This window comes from Asparagus officinalis, chromosome 9 (genome assembly GCF_001876935.1).
Source record: "Asparagus officinalis chromosome 9, Aspof.V1, whole genome shotgun sequence".
NCBI lineage: Eukaryota > Viridiplantae > Streptophyta > Magnoliopsida > Asparagales > Asparagaceae > Asparagus > Asparagus officinalis.
Window position 1 is genome coordinate 38,855,618 of NC_033802.1, and position 24,607 is coordinate 38,880,224.

General features: G+C 53.8%; 1 protein-coding gene across 1 annotated transcript; it reads right to left on the reverse strand.

The window, feature by feature from the left end:
- LOC109823381 (flagellar attachment zone protein 1-like) lies at positions 1,881-23,477 on the reverse strand. The gene is made up of 6 exons (XM_020389657.1): positions 23,138-23,477; positions 22,986-23,063; positions 22,091-22,888; positions 20,730-20,987; positions 3,117-3,194; positions 1,881-3,019 (listed from the first exon to the last, which is right to left on the reverse strand). The coding sequence occupies exons 1-6, from the start codon at positions 23,475-23,477 to the stop codon at positions 1,881-1,883; spliced, it is 2,691 nt and encodes an 896-aa protein (XP_020245246.1).

A 24,607-nucleotide genomic window follows, 5' to 3' on the forward strand; every position in this document is an offset into this window, starting at 1 on the left:
GGAACTCGCCGCGATCAAAATCTCGCCTGAAAACAAATTAAATCTCGCCAATACACAAGCAATGAGCGGACACAAAACCTCATTGATACTTTAAGACAGTACATTTGAACAAAGTTATGTTTTTGCAAATTGCGAAAGTCATAATGACATGTTCAAAGAAGCAAAACATACACCCACAGTTTCAAAACAATACATTTGAACAAAGTTATGACCTTACGGGTCATGGCGTACTTTCAAATGCAAAACAGGCAAGCAAAAGGTCTTAATACAATCCTGAGGCAGAAGTCTTAGTCGGACACGCTGAAGGTGGAGATCTCCTCTTTGACCGCCTCAACCTGGCTCGCGTGGTCTTCCCGAGCCTTATTTTCAGCGGCTTTCTGAATTCGATCTTCGCGGTTCGACATGGCGGCAGCATCTGTCTGACGCAAAGCCAGCAGGCGCCGAGTCTCCGCCTCAGCGTTCTCATTAACCTTGACCACGTCAGATTGGAGCGCCTTCCACTTCGCCTCCGCCTGCCCTAACTCGGCCCTCAGGCGAGCCATGGTATGGTTGAGGTCAATGACTTGCTCCTCTAGCAAACGTTGTTGGCTCACCCAAAAGTTAGCCGCAGACTCCGAATCCGCTATCTCTTTGGAGCGGGTTTCCTGCTCCAAGGCCTCCTGACGCCTGACGTGAGCCAGGCAGGATCCCATTTTGGCCTCCGGACCTCCCCGTAGCAAGGCCTCTAGCACCATCATGCGTGGCTCCAAGAGACGGAGTTCACGCACGCAACGGGTAGCGAGACGGTTTTCACCTGATCGCCGTAAATCGGCCACGCGATCATAGAGGGACTGCCTGAAGCTGTCAAAGCTACCCATACCGAGTTCGACGAGGGAAATTGCCTGCCTTACAGCACCTTCGAACTCTTCAATACGGGCCTGCCATGGTTGAGACTCGGAGGGAACAAAGCTCTGGCCTGGAGCGAGCGCCGTGATGGGAGGAATTTCGAGGCAAGGTTCGGCTCCCGGCTGGGGAGCGGGATCCGGAGCAGCGGAGTTCGCACGGCCTTCAGATTCGTCGTCTGAAATCAGAATGGGATCGGCCGCATGCTCCTCGGCAGCCGGCACCTCCTCTCGACCTGTAAGACGCAACAAGCGATACAGGGAACAGTTGGGGGAGGAACACCTACTAAACTCACACGAAAGTCGAAGCAAGAAGATACCTTCAGCCGCGACGGCTTCGGCAGCACCTGAAGAACCAGGCTCTTTCCTTTTCTTGGAAACGACTCTCTTCACCTTCGGCGCCATTGGGAGTATGAGGAAGAAGAAGTTCGGGTTTACTCTGAGGAGGACGATAGGCCCTCTCGAGGAAGAGTTAGGGTGTTAAATACCCTAAGAGTCCTAGGCGGTTACTCAGTACTTGATTAGACCGTTCAGGATTAAAGCAGCTAGAGAGCAAGACCGAACGGATCGGATCTGGACGGACGAGATCTGGCAGTTCCTTGAGCACGATCTTCAACAAACGGCTCAAATCGGACGTGGGGAACGAAGAGGCCCACTACCTCGCATTTAATGCGAGGCGGCTATCCCACGTCTCCTTAACCGGCGTACACGTGGATTAACACGTGGCCCGCTAAAAGCGTAACCCGATCAGAGTCAGAATCGCCATTAGCATTTGCAAATCCGCCTGCGGGCCGAATTCGCCTGCAATCGAAATAAACCTACAGCGCAAATCAATCGATGATAATCCCGCTGCAGTTGAGGTCCTCTTGCGGCCAGATTCTGACCAATGCATGGTTACGAAAATGGCACACGCACACAAATGACAATAGGCCAGAAACAAAAGGGATAATTTCATTCGTGAAAGGGAAGTCCTATTACAAACGGAAAATTAAAAGCAAATTACAGAGATTTTAACCGCAGCTCCGCCTCACGAAGTTCTTCGGCATGGCGAAGTTCAAGCCTCCTTAGAATCTCTCGGCGAAGATCTTCATCCGTACGCGAGGCCAAGTCTTGAACGGTCTCTTTGGCTTCCTTATGGGCTCGCTCCTTTTCCTCCACTGAATTGGCAGTCAGCTGCTGGCGAGATTCAATGTTCTCCAACTCTTTGACCGCCTGCTCACGAGCCTTCTCTTGAATAGCCAATGAGGCCCGCGCCTTGGCTATGACCTGCTTCAGAGTCTCTACCTCCGAAGACAGGCGAGAAACGCGGTTGTCAGCCTTCTGTCGCTCGAAGACCATCCGTTCATTCTCAGCTCTGGCCTGCTCCAGCTCCTCCGACAATCTCGCCTCTAGTGACATAGTTTCATTCAGACGGCGATCCCGCTCTTGCACCACCGCTCGGACTTCGCCGGATGCAAGATCCACAAGAGTGGAACTCTTCGCGCGAAGAGCAAGCAACTGCTGGATGGCTTCTTTCACCGCCTCCTTACGCTGGAAATAAGGCTGCGCCCCAGAATGCTTTAGCCTCTTGATTAAGAAGCCTATGATGTAGTCGATATCCTCTTCGAAGCTCTCGAAAGGACAACTCTCTTCCAGCGCGAGCCTGATGCAGGCAGCCATAGTGTCATGGAATTCAGCCACGGATCGTGCCGCACTCTTTCTTCGCTCACGCTCCAAGGGAGAGAGGGCAGCCTCTTCCATCATAGATGGAACCGCGGTTGAAGCACTGGTGGCCGTAACTGTGGAAGTAGTAATTGGCGTCGCCAGGGCCGGTGTGACCAATGATGACCTCGGAACAGCAATCACGGCATCAACGGCGACCCCCGACAGGGAGGTGATCACTTGCTGAGCAGAAACCTCTCTTTGAAGCGGTGACTCTCGCACTGAGGAACGATCCTCAGCAGACACCGCCGCAGGAGCAGGGGATCCCCCTATTTGACCAGTCGCATCTTCATGAGCCAAGTCCTCTTCCTCACTCGACAGGGCCTCGTGTATTGAGGCGTCGTCGTCATCCTCCTCAGATTCGCCCGTCTCCCTAGACGAGCGATTCGCCCAAGAGGAAGGACCCTCTTTGCCGGCGATTTCGCGGGCAGGATCGGCTACAAATGCACCGAGAGAGTTAACGGAGACCCCTCGTAAGGGACCCTATTTACGGTGAGGCATGAAAGAACGAGTAATGCTAAAGTCTATACTTACCTAAGCCCGTAAGCCCCTCATCATCTCCAGCTTCTTCCTCTTCGTCGGAAGGAATGGAGATCACTTTCTCAACCGCACCTGCATAGATCCATTACCAATATCAAAAGGTGCAAGAGCAACATTGCAATCAAGGGTACTGTTGCAAAGACTACCTCGTGATGCGGGCAAAGAAGCCGTTGGAACTCCCGACGGTGACCCCACGTCGGACGGCAGAGGAACGTCCTTCGGAGTCTCCTGAACTGCCCCCGATGCGGCAGGTGAGGCAGGCGACACGGCTCCAGACCCAGACGGAGCCACTCCAGACCCAGACGGAGCCACTCCAGACCCAGACGGAGCCACTCCAGACCCAGACGGAGCCACTCCAGACCCAGACGGAGCCACTCCAGACCCAGACGGAGCCACTCCAGACCCAGACGGAGCCACTCCAGACCCAGACGGAGCCACTCCAGACCCAGACGGAGCCACTCCAGACCCGGACAGAGCCACTCCAGGAATCCTTATCGGAGAAACGTCATCCCGACCCCCTGCCACTTGGATGGTCCCGACTGTCCCATCACAGCGAGCCTTCTTGGCCGCCTCCGCTCTGGAACTCTCGGCCACCGCCTCCCGCTGACGCTTCGAGAGAAGCGAGCTACTCGGGGATAGCAAAGGTGCCCCCATTTGTCCGATTGTCGGACTCTGAACCGGAGCTCGAACATCGGGAACCTCAGATTCGCCACCAGCATCGAAGCTCTCACAGTCCTCCACTGGATCCTCCGAGAACAACTCCCTAGCGGTTTGGTGGCCCCTTCTCTTTGAAGAACGGAGAGAGCCCCTGATGGGACGATCGCGTTCCGCCAGACATGAGCTTTGGAACCAGAAGTTGGCAGGGTCAGCACTAGCACCCCGATACCACCGACAGTACAAGAGCGTGTGGTGTAAATCGCGGTCCTTCGCAGGCAACTCAAAACGAGCTTGAGTACCTCCAGCATGGGTCCAGAACCACCCCCGAGCGCCGTCAACCAGTCCTCCTTCGAAGTGTAGGCGAGGGTTGGCGTTGCCCACATACAATTGATCATACCCAAACTGGCGGGCAAACCTGCAAGGGATGTATGGCTCGAGATAGCATGTGGAGCCTGTTCTCAGAACGTGATACCCTGGTCGAATGTCCACCAACCAGCGAAAGGCACCACGGGAAAGGATTGTGTGGTGATCCGCCGTCGGCGCATCCCTGAGAGATTCTCCATATCCACCCCCGCTAAAGTAAGGAAAAGATCGACGAAAATTATAGTGCCCGAAGTGGGAGAGCGTCTTCCTCGTATCGGGGATGTCCTTGCACTTCCAAGAGCACCTCTCCAAACGCTGGACGAAGGGAACAAACTTGTCTCCCTGAAGCGCTGCCGGGGCACTCATCAAGCATTCGCAGTGATAGACGAACCATGCCATCAAGTAGGTATACGGTAGCCCCACCCTAGGATTGGGGGTTCTGATAACTTCTCCTTCCCCCTCGTCGAGGACCGACACACGGCAGAATTGGCTCGTCAGAGTACGGAGCCCCCGATGGATACACGCTATCGTCGCCGATACCAGGGAATAAGCCTTCCCGTGAGCCAGGCAAACCGCCGGATACACGACCTCTATAGGAAGAGCCTCGAAGGAGTGAGTGGGGATTACGCACCTCTTCAGCCATAACATGAGGTACCCCGCGAGCAGCGCCTTCCCCGAAATGAGAAACTTCGCCTGATGATGGAATGAGTGAAGGACCGTACCAGCCTTAAATCCGCCCTCGTCGCGGTCAAGAGTAATGGTGCTTCCTTCTTTAGCTGTCCTCGCCTCCACTTCGGGCTGGTCGCACGCGCCTAACGGGAGAGCGGGCTTCCCCTTGACATCGTTCCCAGGGAACAGATAATCAGCCCAATTCTTGTGGCTAATCCCTGGGGTCTTCTTCCTCTTCCCCTTATGATCCGAGGCCCCTAAGGTACTGAGGCATATGTGGAAGTGACAGAGTAACTCCCACAGAGTTTCAACCGCCAGAGGGGAATTGTCCGACAGCTGATCGATCTCATCTTGATCAGGGACGTATTCCTCATAAGGGAAGTCTCCCAGAGGCAGCCCCGACACGTCGTGCATCTCGAAGGGGGTGATACCAAGCTCACCATTGGGAGTGAAAAACGTGCCGCTTTCCGCACAATACAATTCCAGAATGCTATGGAATTGAGAAGCGTTGATCCGCAGGCCATGTCGAGTGGCTTCGAGGGCCACATACAGCTCTGTGCCTTTGAGGTCAGCATTCTCGGCCAAAACATAGTCGGTGATCTTGGACCACCACGTGTCGCTGCCTGGCGCAGAGTAAACCCACCCCGGGGCCCTGAAGTCCTTCGGGGGAAAGCTTCCACCGACTCGGAAGAAGCGGTGACGGAAAGTCTCCGCCACCGCTGTCGATTCCCCCACGGGCGGTTCAGCAGACACTAAGCCAGGGCGCAGACCCGTCACGCGCTTACATGAGCTCTCCACTCCATACCCAGCCGTAGAACCCGTAAAGACGCCACAAGTGACCCCGTCCTGAGTGGGGGTCAAATCCCAGTTCATCGTCCGAGGAATCGCGAGGGACCGCAGCTCAACAATCGAAAACCCTCTCGGCATGCTGGGGAGGTAATAATGGGTCCCCTCTACCGTGCGGAACCACCGGCTCTCTTTGAGCAACAGGGCAGAAGGGTCGGTCATGGAGTCGCCGAACAGAAATTGAGGTTTCGGCAGCTCTGCCCTGGCCTCATCTGTCAGCGCCGCATTGGTCGTCAGCTCGCGCAGGGTCAAGTGATGACCATCCGTGACCCTCTGTACCAGACCATGCAGCTTATCAGCAGTGAACAAGGGTACTGGAGCCAACGAGGGAAAACGAGAAGGGGCCGTGTAGCTCTTAGCCCCGACGTGGCCAACGGCCACACCCTCCGGGAAAGCCTCATCAGGGAAGGTCGCTGCAACAAGAAATAGAAAGTCAATTGAGACAAAATCCGCTGTAGAGGTGAAATCGCCCATCGAACATAGGAAGGCGAAATCGCCTATCGAAAGGGGGAACCCACTTCGAACGAGGTCTGTCCCTACGGACTACACTCCCCTCTAATGGGAAGGGCCGAACTCGCCTTACGAAAAAGGGGTTCGTCTCCTCCCCACTGGAGAATTCGCCCGCGGGGACAGTACTCATCCTCTAAAGGCAAAATAGGGCAAACTTTGCCCCAAATCGGGGAAATAAGCAACACTCATCTCCCTAAATCCGACGCCTAAGGCCTGCAAGGGATCGCCCAACGAATCCATCAACGTACCTGGGCACGACTCCAGAGCACCAGCAGGCATGCCGGCAGAGAGACGGTCGGAGTAACGTCCGGGACCTGCACCCCTCACTTTGCACCTCTTAGGTTTCGGAGCCATTGTAAGAGGAAGCGGGAATTCTTTCCTTGGATGTTCCCTTTCGAGATTTGAAAGCACGGTAAATCCCAATGGAGGAAAACGGCTGATTTAGAAGGGCGGAGTTGCCCACGTGACCACGACTGCCCTCGAAAGGCGAAAACCCTAACGGACAGGAAACGGGGCCACGATCAAATTCGACGGCCCAGATCACCCTCAGTGCATCGAAGGGACCGAGATTAGCGTTGGAATCCGACGGTTGAGTCCGAGAACCACGGCCACGATACGTCGCAGGGCGAAACGCACGAGGATCGTGCTGTCAAGTCACGATCGCCACGATCCAATGTCTTAGCTGGGAAGCACGAGGCTCTGTCAGCAGACGCGTGGCTCATCTCTCGTCAGATCCGGTTCCGCCTACAAAAGGAAGGGTTTCGCCTGCAAATACTGGGCATAACCCCACGAGTCGCGCGAGAATTGGCTCTCAAAAATTAATTTCGCCTTGACGATGCATTCGCCCTCAAAGGTAAAATTACGAACAAAGCCAAAAGAATGACCTTGCTTAAACGGTTGAAACCCACGCCCCAGATGGCTAAGGGTTAGAGCAGAAATCTTAGCATTAAGCCTAAGAGAAACTGTTCGACAACTCATCATACTGAGGAGAATAGTATGGCTAGCCCGATTCAAACGGTAATCGGTAAAGGCACATCAAACCCGTTGATAGCTGAGGGTTTGCTAAAAATCCTAAGAGAAATCGAAGGCACTTGCTTCGCCAACAGTTTCTTCATTCAAAGTGTTCCAGACCACACGCAAGCCAGTTTAGGTCCGAAAACTTTGAAGGGGGTCTTGTAGACGGTAAAAAATACCTCTATGGGTCTACAGGGAATTTGTCTACGAGAAGAGTTCGCACGCCCAGTTCTCTGACACGGACCTAAACCGCGTAGACGTCGACTGTGCTCAAATCCAGGTTCGCCTAACGGTCGACTCGCCAGCATGAGTCAGGAGCGATCAGGATGGCGGAAATTTGCTCTTCGCTCAACTCGCCTGCCCGAGTTCGGAGTCGAATCCGCCAGCAAGCCCCAAAACCGTCAGTACAGCTGGGTATCCACTACCCCACGTGCTGAGGTGGGCCTTCCCACCTCTCTCGACCCAAAGGGAGAGAGAGCACAGTACCCCAGGGCCGTCAAAACGGCCGCCCACAGTGCGCACAGCGCGAAGGAGCTGGACAGGTGTCGAGTCAACCTGAGCATTCATAAATGCGACTCACCTCGGCTGTCTGAGTCTGGAGCTGGGTCCGCCGGCACTCGGCAAGCTGGCTAGACTCACTCGAGTACTGTACACCTACTTCACCGCCTCTCCTGACCGGAAAGGAGAAAGCGTCGTGCTCAAAGCACGCCGGGCGGTCACGCACAGTACTGGTGATCGGACAGACGCCTCATCGATCTGCGGACTCATAAATGCGGTTCATTAATGCTGGTCAAATCCACTCGGATAGTAGTCGTTTGTTGCCTCACATACAAGAATGGGCCTTCCCATCGTAGGTGACAGGACATAAAGCACAATCCCTGGAATGACCGATCATGGTTTCGAGGAACAGCTAGACGTCTCTGAAGAAGATGTGGTCACATCCCACAATTCAAGGAGGAGTCAAGTTGTCCTTCTCCCATTTAAAAGCCTCTTCCGGCACACTGGAGAGGAGGTCGCAAAACTTAGGAAAAAGAGTTGAGACCAAGCTCTCTGCACAACTTTCTTTGCATTGCAGCACTACTGCTTAGTTCCGAGCTCCGATCGCCGGCGAACTAAACAGACCCGAACTCTCTCAAGTTGAGCTTCTACTGCGAACTGAAGCTCTCCAGCAACCTCATTCGAACGGTCCAAGGGAAGCAGACTCGACACGAGCATCGAGCGAAGCATCCTGTAGCCACCTAAAAGTCCCCACACAAAACAAAGAGGGCCTTCCCTCTGCTTCTGTTGTAACTATTTGATCATTAGTTTGTAATAAGCTTTCTTATAAATACAAACGAAACTCCCTTTTTTCGGGAAATCAAATATTCACCCTACAGAAGATGGCGACCACAGTGGGAGAAGCTGTTTCATCGAGTGAAATGGTGGTGGCTCAGTTTGATGAGGTTGCTGTAGGGACGACAGTGGAGTCCCTAGAAATTGAGTTCGACCAGGCCAAGTACGAAGAGTACTTGTCCTCCTCCTCCTCTGGTGGCGATGCGTCCCGCAAACGTCACAGAGTCGTGCGTCGAGGCCGACCTCAGACGGTCAAAGCCTCTGCACCTACGGGTTCTACCCGAGTCTCATCGGAAGAACCCGTTCCCTCACAATCGATCAACGCCAAGCCGGGGGTCGAGCGCAAAGGGCAAGGGTCTGCCAAATGGGTCGCCAAGCGATCCCCGCAGACACCTACCCCGAAGGGAACGCCGGTTCACTCCGGCACAAACCACGCTGCCACAGCTCGCGGTGACGTTCTCCCCGTTGGGAGAACTAACCAACAGCGGCGGCAGGAACTCGTCAGACAGGAGGTCCAAACCTCCGTTCCTCATAACGGCCTGAGCCATCATACGGGCCCGAGGAACGCTAGGCGAGAAGGCAAACTGCCCGACATTGGGAGGCCCTCCAAGTCAGGAGCGCCAACTGAGGAAGGCAGAGCCGCCCGCTCGGGAAGACTTCGCTTCTCAGGTCATATCCCTGATGCGAATAACTCACTCCCAAGGAGTGAGCCTACCCGAGTAGGCGAATCCTCGAAGGCTGGCGAGCCTCGTCATAACCATTTGACGGATAAACGTAAAGGTAGAGAAGTAGGCGAGTCCTCGCGAACCCGTTCTTCCAGGCGAAGGGGTGAAACCCGCCCACGTACTGGAGCTCGCTCAAACGCGAAGACTCGCCAGTCAAGGCGAGATCGCTCGACTCCAGCACCAAAGCATTCCATCCAACGCGCACCAGAGGGCGCACCCAAAAACCTCTCGTCGACTCACCAGAGCGACTCTTCTGAGGCCGGGGGTTGTCACCAACCGCCCGTAGAAGACCTCAGAGAATATTTAACTCGCAAACGCACTATCCATGAGGCGAATCCTCAGTGCCACTGCGAGAGACTCATCCACACGGTCCTCGCCGACTGTCAATGCGTCGGAACGGCGAGACCTTCGGTGTTTGGGAGACTGTCCCAACAGTCCTCTCGACCAAGGCCCTCCCGTCAAAGGCGCCGTCACCAAAAAAGACGCGCTGCCGATGACTTGGAACTCTCATCCGCCACGGTTAACATGACGGATAAAGGGAAGGCAGTACTCTCCGACTCGCCAGACTCGGATTCCGCCCTAAGACCTAACACTCGGTCCGCTCGACGCCGGCAGGAAGGCATATTCCAGCGAACCCGTAGTCGCCGGGGGGTAAGTATTGGGTTTGACTATTCCAACCTAATACCTCCCTCCTGCGGCGAAGATGAGGACCATTCGGCCGCTGCCACATCTCAGACCTCGCGCTCAAGCCAAGACGCGCAGGCGAGGGCACACATGACCGATACCAACCACGAGCAGACAATGGCTCAAAAGTTGGAGGAACAGCAGGCGACCATCGACTCTCTAAGAGAGATGATGGAACAACTGCTGAACAAGAAGAAAAAGAAGAAAAGGGCCCAACGCCCCTTACCCCGGCAAACTAGAGACAGGGAGTGGGTACCTCCCCTCCGTCCCGTGTCTGAGGCGGAGGATAATCAACATTCCGATTATTCCTCCAAGACATCAATAGGAACGTCGCACACTGCGGATAGCACCCGTGACAAGAGGTTCGATGAATTCCAAGACCAGCTGAACGCGCTGAAGCTTCAGCAAAATATGAACAAGCTGGGGGTGGTACGTCCCTACCCCACGGAATGGGACACGGTCCCATACCCAGCGAAGTTCAAACCCATCAGCTTGTTACAGTTTGATGGCAAGGGGTCACCCTCGCAGCACATCTATTATTTTATGGCGCAAACCGGATTCCTTACCGGGAATGACGCCATTCTCACTCGACTGTTCATAGGTACCCTCAAGGGGGTGGCCTTTGAATGGTTCCGCAAATTGGAGCCCGGCTCTATCAAGGCGTGGGCCGACGTTGAAAAGCTTTTCCTCGCCCGCTTCTTCGACGACGACACCGAGGTGTCAATGGCCACTCTCCTTGCTGAGAAGCAACGGAAGTCGGAATCGGTCAATGACTTCGTGAAGAGATTTCGGAACCGATCAGTCCACTGTCGGGACCAAGTTTCCGAGGCGACACTGATCGAGATGTGCCGCAACAACCTGTCGATCCATATCTTGTCCAAGATAGGGGCGGTAGAGACCCGGACTTGGAAGGAGCTTGTTCGCCAAGGTGAGCAAGTCGAAAATATGATCAAGAGGCTGGAGGCCGAAGAGCCGCAGTCCAAAAAGGGAGCAGCAGAGCCGGCTGCGCCAAAGAACCCTCCCCGATCGAAGGGAAAAGAGGCTATGGCCGTAGACTCTGCCGCGGCGCCAAAGTTCGTTCAAAAGCCGAAACCCAGGCAATTTGAACCGCGCCCCCAGCGGCAATATGATTTCAAAGAAGACCAGGTGGTAGCTACCTTCGACACTCTACTCAAGAGTGGGCGGATTAAGTTACCGGAAGCCACCAAGCCTGAAGAGGCAGACAAAACCGGTGACCCAAGTTACTGTGCATATCACAGATTCCTTGGGCATCACACAACCAAATGCTACGTCCTCAAGGACAAACTCCAGGCCCTCTACGACGCGGGGGTCTTGAAGAAAGAGAAGGTCCAAAAGCAGGTGACGGCGAACATGGTCACTTTGAGCTTTGGGACGGGTCTCCCAGAGGTTCAAGCTCCGGCGGGGATAATTCCTATCCCCAAGGCGATTTTGAAGATCACTAACGACGATCCTCACAACCAGCGGGAGAAGGGTTTGGTTCCACAAACTCTGCCATCAGGGCAAGTGATGTGGGTCCATCCGGACCTCCTCGACGACGAGCAGTGGACCGCACAGCCTTCCAAGGAGGCTAAGAGGAAATATTGCAACGTTGTCACCGCCATCCTGGATACAGACGACGCGGCGATGACTGCCTTAACCGACTCTGAAGAAGACACCAACGTCTTCGCCACGAGAGCCGGAAAGGAGTTTGCAAAACAATATCCCGCGAGGACGGAAAACCCAGCAGGACCTCCCGCGAGGCCGGCCGCAGCAGTCCCTCCCAATCCGGATGAGCCAAGTTCAAGCCGCCAGCCTTACCGGTTCAACGTGCTCGCGCAATTGAAAAGCATACCCGCGCGAATCACCGTGTACGACCTCCTCCGGTTGTCTAGGCCTACCCGGGAAGCCTTACAAGAGGCGTTGGCTGACGCAGAGGCGTTCTCGACCCATTTCTCGAAAGAAACGGAGATCGAACAGGGCTGTACAACTTGCTGCCAAGTCTCCGAGAGACAGATCCCCTGCATCACTTTCACCCCCGAGGACATGCTCATCAAGAACACGTCCCACGACCGGCCGCTGTACTTCACGGGATACGTCGGCTCGGCGAAAGTGGAGCGGATCCAGGTTGACCCGGGGTCCGCGCTGAGCATCGTGCCCCTGAAGCTAATCAAGCATTTGGGGATACCGTCGAAGCGCCTAGCCTCGACCTCGACTACCATCTTCGGCTTCAACGCCACTGGGACTCGGCCACTCGGCAAAATCCGCCTGAAATGTCGGATAGGCGACATGAAGACAGAGGTGACGTGCTACGTTATCGATGCTGAACCCTCCTACAACATACTCCTGGGGCGTCCGTGGATTCATGGCAACCGGATCGTTCCATCCACACTACACCAATGTTTGAAGTATGTGGACGACTACGAGCGAGTAAGAACGGTAGTGGCCGACAAACATCCCTTTAAAGGGGTCGAGAACTACTTCGCGGATTCTCTGCTGTACCAGGACCCCGAACAGCCACCAGTGGAAGAACTGGAGAGTGGTAATGAGGCGGACAGCGAGCCTGAATACGGTGACAGCTTAATTCTGAACGACTTTGAGTCAATTGTAATTGGTTACGAGAGTCACCATGTAACCAACGCCGTTCAGGCAGAGAAGCTTATCATGAATGAAAAATCCGACCTTGCTTATTTGTCGTCTTGCTCCTCGTCCGAAGATGACGCACCTAATAACCTATGGTCGACACTCTACAGTGAGTCTTCTCTACACTTGCCGGTATGTTCGTCATACGTCTTCAAGACGCGACTGATCGAGCCATCGCGAGCTGTATTCGTCGTGCCAGCACGGAAGAGGTATCGAAAAGACATCATCTTCGGTCGAATCGATCGTCCCCTACGCACGCTATGGGACGAATCTGAGGACGAAGACCCAGCGCCCCAGTTCTCGCAATACAGTCGAGTGGCGAAACGCATAATGAGCAACATGGGGTACGACCTCACTCGCTTAGAGGGCCTGAATTACGGCCGAGGGCGCAAGACGGTCATCAAACCCGCCTACGTCCCCAAAGGGAAGCCCTCAAATTACTTCAACAGGACTAGGAGAGGCTTAGGCTACTCCTCCTCCTCATCGGAGTGTTGTTTTTACGTCGACGAAGATTCCGATTACGCATGTTCAGGGGATCAGTCGTCAACAACCTCGGCCTGGGACTCCGACGTCAGCGTAAGGGATCTGTTCGATGGCCTTACAGTCAACATGGCTACAGTAGACCCCGCCGGAATGGCAGAGGACGAACGACTTCCACTTTACGACGAGACATGGGATCGCCATGTTAGCGCCCAGTGGAACAGTCGCTTCGAACAGCGCGAACCACCAACTGAAGATGAAGTCCTCCAGGTGAACATGGGTACTGAGGCGAATCCCAAACCCATATTCATCAGCGGCAGCCTGCCTCCTCAAGAAAAAGAGGATCTCATCGCCCTCATACGGGAATACATTGACGTCTTCGCCTGGAATTACGAGGATATGCCTGGCCTGGATCCGCGGGTCGCCACGCATCGCCTCAACATCAGCCCTGACGCCAAGCCAGTCAAACAACAGCAGAGGCGGTTTCGCCCCCAAATCATGGAGGCGATCGAATCTGAAGTAAAAAAGCTGATCGAATCCGGCTTCATCAGAGAGGAGCAACACCCCGACTGGGTGGCGAATATTGTTCCAGTCTTGAAGAAGAACGGCAAGATCCGCATCTGCATCGACTTTAGGAACCTCAACGCCGCATGCCCTAAAGACGAATTCCCTCTGCCCATCACGGATGTCATCATTGACAATACGTGCGGATTCGAGAGGATGTCCTTCATGGACGGCTTCTCGGGGTACAACCAAATCAAAATGCACCCCGAAGACGAGAAACACACTGCATTCAGAACTCCCATGGGGGTGTATTGCTATACCGTCATGCCTTTCGGGCTCAAGAACGCCGGCGCAACCTACCAACGCGCCATGAGCATGATCTTTCGAGATCATCTGCGAAAGACGGTCGAATGCTATGTGGACGACTTGGTCGTGAAGAGTCGCCATAAGGAGGATCACCTCCAAGACTTGAAGGCTATGTTCGAACTCATGAGGACTCATCAGCTCAAGATGAATCCTACCAAGTCATTCTTGGGAATGTCTAGCGGTAAATTCCTCGGTTTCGTCGTCACGACGAAAGGGATCCGAATTGATCCAGACAAGGTGCGAGCTATTCAAGAGCTCCAACCACCCCGAAATCTTAAAGAGCTGAGAGGCCTTCAAGGACGACTGGCTTATATCCGAAGATTCATCTCGAATCTCTCGGGCAAGTGCCAACCCTTCTCTAAGCTGATGAAGAAAGGTACCTCCTTCGTCTGGGATGAGCCATGCCAAAAGGCTTTTGAGGAGATCAAAGCTTATCTCTCAAATCCGCCTGTCCTTGCGGCGCCAATCTCAGGAAGGCCATTCCTCATATACATACGGGCTATGGAACATTCTCTGGGTGCCCTCTTGGCTCAGAACGATGATGCAGGCCACGAGCAGGGCATCTACTACCTGAGCAGAACCTTGCAGGGCGCCGAGCAACGGTACCCAATGGTCGAGAAGGAATGCCTAGCCTTGGTGTTCGCTATCCAAAAGATGCGGCACTACTTGGTTGGCCAAACCATCCATGTCATCTCCCGGATGAATCCCATTCGGGTCTTCATGACACAACCCGCAGCGCTAAACTGGCGCCTGGCCAGGTGGGCACTTCTGCTCTCTCAATACGATATTCATTTCATGCCGCAGAAATCAGTCAAGGGACAAGCCATATGCGATCTCATGGCTAGTCACCCGCTGGGGGAGAAGACCGATCTATTCGAAGATCTGCCGGATGAACCTCCCGAAGCCAATATGACTTCGTCGCCGGAGGTGTGGCAGATGTTCTTCGACGGTGCGTCCCGCGCAGGCGCGAGCGGCTCTATTTCTGCAGGAGTGGGAGTGGCCCTCACCTCCCCGCATGGTCACGTGTTTCCCCGGGCCTTTTCCTTGACGGAACCATGTACCAACAACGTAGCCGAGTACAACGCGTTGCTCATAGGGCTCGAGTTAGCCAAAGAGCTCGGGATAAAGCATCTGGAGGCTTATGGCGACTCGCAACTCATTGTCAAACAAATGACTGGCGAATACGAAGTCAGGAATGAAGATCTTATCCCGCTCCACCGAGCAGCGGTCAGACTAGTGGAGTCATTCGAGAGCTTCCGTATTGAGCACGTGCTCCGTTCAAAGAACACCCATGCGGATGCTCTCGCATCCTTGGCAGCTAACTTAGCCCAGCCTCCTGGAACGACCCAACGGGTCGCTGTCGCCAGCCGAAAGCTCTTTCGACCCACAGACGTCCCAGAGGCAAACGCCACTCATCAGGCCTCGGGTCAGCCAGATCAGGAAGATTGGCGTCTCCCGATCATCGATTATGTCCTATACGGCATGTTGCCTGAGGATTCGAAGGAACGAGAGTCGGTCCGACGACGTGCCTCACGGTTCTACTACGATTCAACCACTAAAACATTGTATCGCAGGTCATACGACGGCTTGCTACTTCGCTGTCTTTCAAAAGCGGAGGCGCAAGAAGCCGTACGCGAAGCACATGACGGCGTGTGCGGAGCTCATCAGCCCGGACCCAAGCTTTGGGATCGCTTACGAAGGATGGGCTACTTCTGGCCTGGGATGGTTACTGATGCAGTCGCTTATGCTAAGCGATGTTACGAATGCCAGATCCACGCCAACTACATACACCAGCCTCCTGAGGATCTACATCCGACGAGGGCATCTTGGCCCTTCGAGGCATGGGGGATGGACATAGTTGGACCAATTTCTCCACCATCGGCGAAAGGTCATCGCTTCATCCTCGCCATTACTGATTATTTCTCTAAATGGGCGGAGGCCATCCCCTTAAGAGAAGTCAAGACTAGCGACGTGATCAAATTCATCAAGCACCATGTCATCTACCGATACGGCGTACCCCGGCGTATCATTCACGACAATGGCACGCAATTCGTTAGCCATGCCTTCACTAGGTTCTGCGACAAATTCCGGATACAGAACCTCTCGTCCACGGCCTACAACCCTTCAGCGAATGGTCTGGCCGAAGCTTTCAACAAGACGATCATCAAGATCCTGACCAAGTTGACTTCCACTAGCAAGCGCGACTGGAATGAAAAGCTAGGCGAGAGCCTGTGGGCATATCGCACGACGGTTCGTACACCGACTGGCACCACGCCTTACTCGTTGGTATACGGCTGTGAAGCTGTATTGCCATTAGAAATTCAGATTCCATCCCTGCGCGTCGCCCTAGCGACAGGGATGACGACTGAGGAAAATCACCAACTTCGACTCGCAGAGCTCGAAGCACTGGACGACAAGCGACTGGAAGCTCAGCAGCACATTGAGTTTTACCAAGCTCGGATGGCCAAGAGTTTCGACAAGAAAGTCAAGCGCCGAGCCTTCAAAGAAGGAGAGCTCGTCCTATCCGTCCGTAGACCAATGATCCTCACTTCCAAGAAGAAGGGGAAATTCCAGTCCAAATGGGAAGGACCATTCGTGGTAGAGACAGTCTACTCAAACGGTGCCTATCGCCTCGTCAAACCGAACGGCGATAAGATCATGATGCCCATCAACGGCAAGTACCTGAAGAAGTACTACCCCTAGTTCTCCTGCGCAAGACTCCCAAAAGTACACGAGTCTAAACTGGTTCTCAAAACCTCCAACTGGTACACGAGGCTAAACTGTTCCTACTTTGCCCGCTCTGGCGAAAGCCTCTTGTGGGATTCAATTCGCCTATCTCCTCTAATGAGAAGGCGGATCCACTAGAGTCGTTCATATCACGACATATACATTCAATTCGCCTGTCTCCCCTAATGAGAAGGCGGATCCACTAGAGTCGTTCATATCACGACATATACATTCAATTCGCCTGTCTCCCCTAATGAGAAGGCGGATCCACTAGAGTCGTTCATATCACGACATATACATTCAATTCGCCTGTCTCCCCTAATGAGAAGGCGGATCCACTAGAGTCGTTCATATCGCGACATATGGATTCAATTCGCCTATCTCCTCCAATGGGATGGCGGATCCATTAAAGTCGTTCCAATCACGACATTCTCTGTCACGTTAACATTAAACCTCTGACAAAATCAACTTACCAATCCTCTTCTAAAGGATGGTGGGTCCTCAAAGTCGTTCCAATCACGACATCCTCTGTCATGTTAACATCAAACCTCTGACAAAATCAACTTACCAATCCTCTTCTAAAGGATGGTGGGTCCTCAAAGTCGTTCCAATCACGACATCCTCTGTCATGTTAACATCAAACCTCTGACAAAATCAACTTACCAATCCTCTTCTAAAGGATGGTGGGTCCTCAAAGTCGTTCCAATCACGACATCCTCTGTCATGTTAACATCAAACCTCTGACAAAATCAACTTACCAATCCTCTTCTAAAGGATGGTGGGTCCTCAAAGTCGTTCCAATCACGACATCCTCTGTCATGTTAACATCAAACCTCTGACAAAATCAACTTACCAATCCTCTTCTAAAGGATGGTGGGTCCTCAAAGTCGTTCCAATCACGACATCCTCTGTCATGTTAACATCAAACCTCTGACAAAATCAACTTACCAATCCTCTTCTAAAGGATGGTGGGTCCTCAAAGTCGTTCCAATCACGACATCCTCTGTCATGTTAACATTAAACCTCTGACAAAATCAACTTACCAATTCTCTTCTAAAGGATGGTGGGTCCTCAAAGTCGTTCCAATCACGACATCCTCTGTCATGTTAACATTAAACCTCTGACAAAATCCGCTTACCATTCCTATTCTGAGGAATGGTAGGCCCCCACGGTCGCTCCGATCGCGACAAAACCTCATCAAGTTAATGATCACCTCTGATGATTGGCACCGTTATTCTTACGAATAGCATAGCCTGAGCAATGGCCTACCATGCGACGTGCCATTACTCCTGTCAATAGTCACACTCCTACGTCCCTGAGCTATCTGACCTGTTCCGGATATCCTCACATTGCTTTAGGACAACTGATGGGTAGAGTCTACCAGGCGATGACTTTTACCACAATCAATTGTCTCATTCCCACGTGACGACAATCGTCGAAGACGGTTCCCCAGACAACAACTCGCCGAAAGGCGAGTCGAAGTCAAGTTCATCAGTTGGCCGTAAAGGCGAATGTTTGTTCTTTATTGCGATCCAAGGGTTACTCTCTCGATCCCGTTGGAGCTACAACGCGAAGATCGGAGTTAATCCGATCCCACGCTATGAGCAACAGAAGGCAAAACAAGAGCTTAATACGACTAAGTCCTAAACAGGACAATCAGTGGATCGTCAAGTTCAATTCAAATGCCCAACGGCACAGTCAAAGAGAGAAAACTGTATGCGTAAAGCAAAGGTGAACAAAATAAGCGAAAGGGCCATTACGGGCCATAATTTACATTGATGTTTGCAGTTTTTGACTATTGATAAGCTAACAAAAAACAGACAAAAAGCAAAAGGAAGAATCCCAGACAGCCTTGAGCGACTACAGAACTTCAGCACGCTGAACGAGCCCGCATCATTGGCCTTGACTTCGCTACGCTCTGCCGCACGTGGGTCCCTCTCTCCTCCTTCTTCTTTCTGCTGTTGCTTGGCCAAATTCGCCCTGGCTGGCTTCTTTCTCCGACGAAGGAGTTGAGCTCCTGGTCCACTCGCGCGGCCGACCTCGCCCAAGCCTCTCGCCTCGTCCCACGCTCCACCAGCTTCACCTCGCCGCGGACTGGGAACCGGCATCCTCGAAGAAGCCGTTAGGTAGGCGGTCCATCCGGTCCAGACCGCTTGGTTGCCGCTGCTGCAGGACGTCGGAGCCTCCGCTTCTTTCGCCTGAATCCGCTTCGCGCTCGTTCTTCACGCTCGGAGCAGAAAGCCACAGAGAAGCGGGATGCAGGGCGCCGTGTCGGCAGAGTCCTCATTTAAAACAACTCCTCGAGGCGGTACGTCCACCCCGCCACCCGCTCAAGCTCTCGCCTCACATCGACCGTGGGTGAGCCGAGCGTCGCCAGCACGACGGACCGCCTCCAGGCCGCTTCACAAGAGTAGCGCGTGACGGTATGGGGCCGTCGCCAACGCTGCACTGCATATGCAAACCCCGTGCACCAAGCCCACCAATTCCTGGAGGCACGAAAAGGGCGGGGATGAGCCAAGGGAGTCCGGAATCACCCGGGTACTGCGCAGCCGGAGCACAACGTCAGACGACGGTGGAGGAAGAACCGACACCCTCCGCCCCACCACTATCATTAGCAAGAGGAAGCATGAGGAGAGCGCAGTTCATTTTTCGCAGAGGATCTCTTCTAGCGGATTTCTCTCGAATGCGGTTTAGCGGACTCTGCTGGAGAAGAGCAAGTCGCAAGTATATAATTCACGAAAAATTTACGGTGGAGATCATCACCCCCAAGCGATCGATAGCGGTCCAAAACGCCCTGCGACGCTTCGAACTCGCACGCCATTAAACGGCCTGCTCTCGCAAACCCCGAACGACAGAATCGGAATTTCGGGCACCAGAGGCGAAACGAAGCCGGTCGCTTCACCATAAATAAGCATTAATGCGGCCTGCAGGACTCCTGCGCTGGCAAGCCACTTGCGCCCCGCCCCGCACTGACACGGTCGGCACGATTTCGCCGTAGTTGCGAATCTCCGACTGTATGGACAAATCCGCTGACTGCTAAAGTTTCGCCTTGAAGTTCAAAAACTCGCCAGGTGAATCAGGTCGGGTTTTCAATACAAGCCCACCATCATACGGGTCTCGCACACAGCATAAACTCGCCAGCCGTTAGATGGCGTTTCCAAGCGAAACTCACCGGCAAAAGAAGTTACTCATCTGCTTGAATTCGCCAACAGTTGAGTTCGGCTTCCAAGCGGAACTCGCCGCGATCAAAATCTCGCCTGAAAACAAATTAAATCTCGCCAATACACAAGCAATGAGCGGACACAAAACCTCATTGATACCTTAAGACAGTACATTTGAACAAAGTTATATTTTTGCAAATTGCGAAAGTCATAATGAAATGTTCAAAGAAGCAAAACATACACCCAGTGTTTCAAAACAATACATTTGAACAAAGTTATGACCTTACGGGTCATGGCGTACTTTCAAATGCAAAACAGGCAAGCAAAAGGTCTTAATACAATCCTGAGGCAGAAGTCTTAGTCGGACACGCTGAAGGTGGAGATCTCCTCTTTGACTGCCTCTACCTGGCTCGCGTGGTCTTCCCGAGCCTTATTTTCAGCGGCTTTCTGAATTCGATCTTCGCGGTTCGACATGGCGGCAGCATCTGTCTGACGCAAAGCCAGCAGGCGCCGAGTCTCCGCCTCAGCGTGCTCGTTCACCTTAATAACGTCGGATTGGAGCCCCTTCCACTTCGCCTCCGCCTGTCCCAACTCGGCCCTCAGGCGAGCCATGGTATGGTTGAGGTCAATGACTTGCTCCTCTAGCAAACGTTGTTGACTCACCCAAAAGTTAGCCGCAGACTCCGAATCCGCTATCTCTTTGGAGCGGATTTCCTGTTCCAGGGCTTCCTGACGCCTGAAGTGAGCTAGACAGGATGCCATTTTAGCCTCCGGACCTCCCCGTAGCAAGTCCTCTAGCACCATCATGCGTGGCTCCAAGAGACGGAGTTCACGCACGCAACGGGTAGCGAGACGGTTTTCACCTGATCGCCGTAAATCGGCCACGCGATCATAGAGGGACTGCCTGAAGCTGTCAAAGCTACCCATACCGAGTTCGACGAGGGAAATTGCCTGCCTTACAGCACCTTCGAACTCTTCAATACGGGCCTGCCATGGTTGAGACTCGGAGGGAACAAAGCTCTGGCCTGGAGCGAGCGCCGTGATGGGAGGAATTTCGAGGCAAGGTTCGGCTCCCGGCTGGGGAGCGGGATCCGGAGCAGCGGAGTTCGCACGGCCTTCAGATTCGTCGTCTGAAATCAGAATGGGATCGGCCGCATGCTCCTCGGCAGCCGGCACCTCCTCTCGACCTGTAAGACGCAACAAGCGATACAGGGAACAGTTGGGGGAGGAACACCTACTAAACTCACACGAAAGTCGAAGCAAGAACATACCTTCAGCCGCGACGGCTTCGGCAGCACCTGAAGAACCAGGCTCTTTCCTTTTCTTGGAAACGACTCTCTTCACCTTCGGCGCCATTGGGAGTATGAGGAAGAAGAAGTTCGGGTTTACTCTGAGGAGGACGATAGGCCCTCTCGAGGAAGAGTTAGGGTGTTAAATACCCTAAGAGTCCTAGGCGGTTACTCAGTACTTGATTAGACCGTTCAGGATTAAAGCAGCTAGAGAGCAAGACCGAACGGATCGGATCTGGACGGAAGAGATCTGGCAGTTCCTTGAGCACGATCTTCAACAAACGGCTCAAATCGGACGTGGGGAACGAAGAGGCCCACTACCTCGCATTTAATGCGAGGCGGCTATCCCACGTCTCCTTAACCGGCGTACACGTGGATTAACACGTGGCCCGCTAAAAGCGTAACCCGATCAGAGTCAGAATCGCCATTAGCATTTGCAAATCCGCCTGCGGGCCGAATTCGCCTGCAATCGAAATAAACCTACAGCGCAAATCAATCGATGATAATCCCGCTGCAGTTGAGGTCCTCTTGCGGCCAGATTCTGACCAATGCATGGTTACGAAAATGGCACACGCACACAAATGACAATAGGCCAGAAACAAAAGGGATAATTTCATTCGTGAAAGGGAAGTCCTATTACAAACGGAAAATTGAAAGCGAATTACAGAGATTTTAACCGCAGCTCCGCCTCACGAAGTTCTTCGGCATGGCGAAGTTCAAGCCTCCTTAGAATCTCTCGGCGAAGATCTTCATCCGTACGCGAGGCCAAGTCTTGAACGGTCTCTTTGGCTTCCTTATGGGCTCGCTCCTTTTCCTCCACTGAATTGGCAGTCAGCTGCTGGCGAGATTCAATGTTCTCCAACTCTTTGACCGCCTGCTCACGAGCCTTCTCTTGAATAGCCAATGAGGCCCGCGCCTTGGCTATGACCTGCTTCAGAGTCTCTACCTCCGAAGACAGGCGAGAAACGCGGTTGTCAGCCTTCTGTCGCTCGAAGACCAACGTTCATTCTCAGCTCTGGCCTGCTCCAGCTCCTCCGACAATCTCGCCTCTAGTGACATAGTTTCATTCAGACGGCGATCCCGCTCTTGCACCACCGCTCGGACTTCGCCGGATGCAAGATCCACAAGAGTGGAACTCTTCGCGCGAAGAGCAAGCAACTGCTGGATGGCTTCTTTCACCGCCTCCTTACGCTGGAAATAAGGCTGCGCCCCAGAATGCTTTAGCCTCTTGATTAAGAAGCCTATGATGTAGTCGATATCCTCTTCGAAGCTCTCGAAAGGACAACTCTCTTCCAGCGCGAGCCTGATGCAGGCAGCCATAGTGTCATGGAATTCAGCCACGGATCGTGCCGCACTCTTTCTTCGCTCACGCTCCAAGGGAGAGAGGGCAGCCTCTTCCATCATAGATGGAACCGCGGTTGAAGCACTGGTGGCCGTAACTGTGGAAGTAGTAATTGGCGTCGCCAGGGCCGGTGTGACCAATGATGACCTCGGAACAGCAATCACGGCATCAACGGCGACCCCCGACAGGGAGGTGATCACTTGCTGAGCAGAAACCTCTCTTTGAAGCGGTGACTCTCGCACTGAGGAACGATCCTCAGCAGACACCGCCGCAGGAGCAGGGGATCCCCCTATTTGACCAGTCGCATCTTCATGAGTCAAATCCTCTTCCTCACTCGACAGGGCCTCGTGTATTGAGGCGTCGTCGTCATCCTCCTCAGATTCGCCCGTCTCCCTAGACGAGCGATTCGCCCAAGAGGAAGGACCCTCTTTGCCGGCGATTTCGCGGGCAGGATCGGCTACAAATGCACCAAGAGAATTAACGGAGACCCCTCGTAAGGGACCCTATTTACGGTGAAGCATGAAAGAACGAGTAATGCTAAAGTCTATACTTACCTAAGCCCGTAAGCCCCTCATCATCTCCAGCTTCTTCCTCTTCGTCGGAAGGAATGGAGATCACTTTCTCAACCGCACCTGCATAGATCCATTACCGATATCAAAAGGTGCAAGAGCAACATTGCAATCAAGGGTACTGTTGCAAAGACTACCTCGTGATGCGGGCAAAGAAGCCGTTGGAACTCCCGACGGTGACCCCACGTCGGACGGCAGAGGAACGTCCTTCGGAGTCTCCTGAACTGCCCCCGATGCGGCAGGTGAGGCAGGCGACACGGCTCCAGACCCAGACGGAGCCACTCCAGACCCGGACAGAGCCACTCCAGGAATCCTTATCGGAGAAACGTCATCCCGACCCCCTGCCACTTGGATGGTCCCGACTGTCCCATCACAGCGAGCCTTCTTGGCCGCCTCCGCTCTGGAACTCTCGGCCACCGCCTCCCGCTGACGCTTCGAGAGAAGCGAGCTACTCGGGGATAGCAAAGGTGCCCCCATTTGTCCGATTGTCGGACTCTGAACCGGAGCTTGAACATCGGGAACCTCAGGTTCGCCACCAGCATCGAAGCTCTCACAGTCCCCCACTGGATCCTCCGAGAACAACTCCCTAGCGGTTTGGTGGCCCCTTCTCTTTGAAGAACGGAGAGAGCCCCTGATGGGACGATCGCGTTCCGCCAGACATGAGCTTTGGAACCAGAAGTTGGCGGGGTCAGCACTAGCACCCCGATACCACCGACAGTACAAGAGCGTGTGGTGTAAATCGCGGTCCTTCGCAGGCAACTCAAAACGAGCTTGAGTACCTCCAGCATGGGTCCAGAACCACCCCCGAGCGCCGTCAACCAGTCCTCCTTCGAAGTGTAGGCGAGGGTTGGCGTTGCCCACATACAATTGATCATACCCAAACTGGCGGGCAAACCTGCAAGGGATGTATGGCTCGAGATAGCATGTGGAGCCTGTTCTCAGAACGTGATACCCTGGTCGAATGTCCACCAACCAGCGAAAGGCACCACGGGAAAGGATTGTGTGGTGATCCGCCGTCGGCGCATCCCTGAGAGATTCTCCATATCCACCCCCGCTAAAGTAAGGAAAAGATCGACGAAAATTATAGTGCCCGAAGTGGGAGAGCGTCTTCCTCGTATCGGGGATGTCCTTGCACTTCCAGGAGCACCTCTCCAAACGCTGGACAAAGGGGACAAACCTGTCTCCCTGAAGCGCTGCCGGGGCACTCATCAAGCATTCGCAGTGATAGACGAACCATGCCACCAAGTAGGTATACGGTAGCCCCACCCTAGGATTGGGGGTTCTGATAACTTCTCCTTCCCCCTCGTCGAGGACCGACACACGGCAGAATTGGCTCGTCAGAGTACGGAGCCCCCGATGGATGCACGCTATCGTCGCCGATACCAGGGAATAAGACTTCCCGTGAGCCAGGCAAACCGCCGGATACACGACCTCTATAGGAAGAGCCTCGAAGGAGTGAGTGGGGATTACGCACCTCTTCAGCCATAACATGAGGTACCCCGCGAGCAGCGCCTTCCCCGAAATGAGAAACTTCGCCTGATGATGGAATGAGTGAAGGACCGTACCAGCCTTAAATCCGCCCTCGTCGCGGTCAAGAGTAATGGTGC

Excerpts from the sequence above, each read along its gene's own strand:
- LOC109823381 (XM_020389657.1), bottom strand. The coding sequence starts at position 23,477 with ATGGGGGCACCTTTGCTATCCCCGAGTAGCTCGCTTCTCTCGAAGCGT. Across the intron at positions 23,064-23,137 it reads TTCTTTGCCCGCATCACGAG|GTGCGGTTGAGAAAGTGATC; the intron begins GTAGTCTTTGCA and ends GGATCTATGCAG. Across the intron at positions 20,988-22,090 it reads GGCCAGAGCTGAGAATGAAC|GTCGAGAGGAGGTGCCGGCT; the intron begins GTTGGTCTTCGA and ends TGCGTCTTACAG.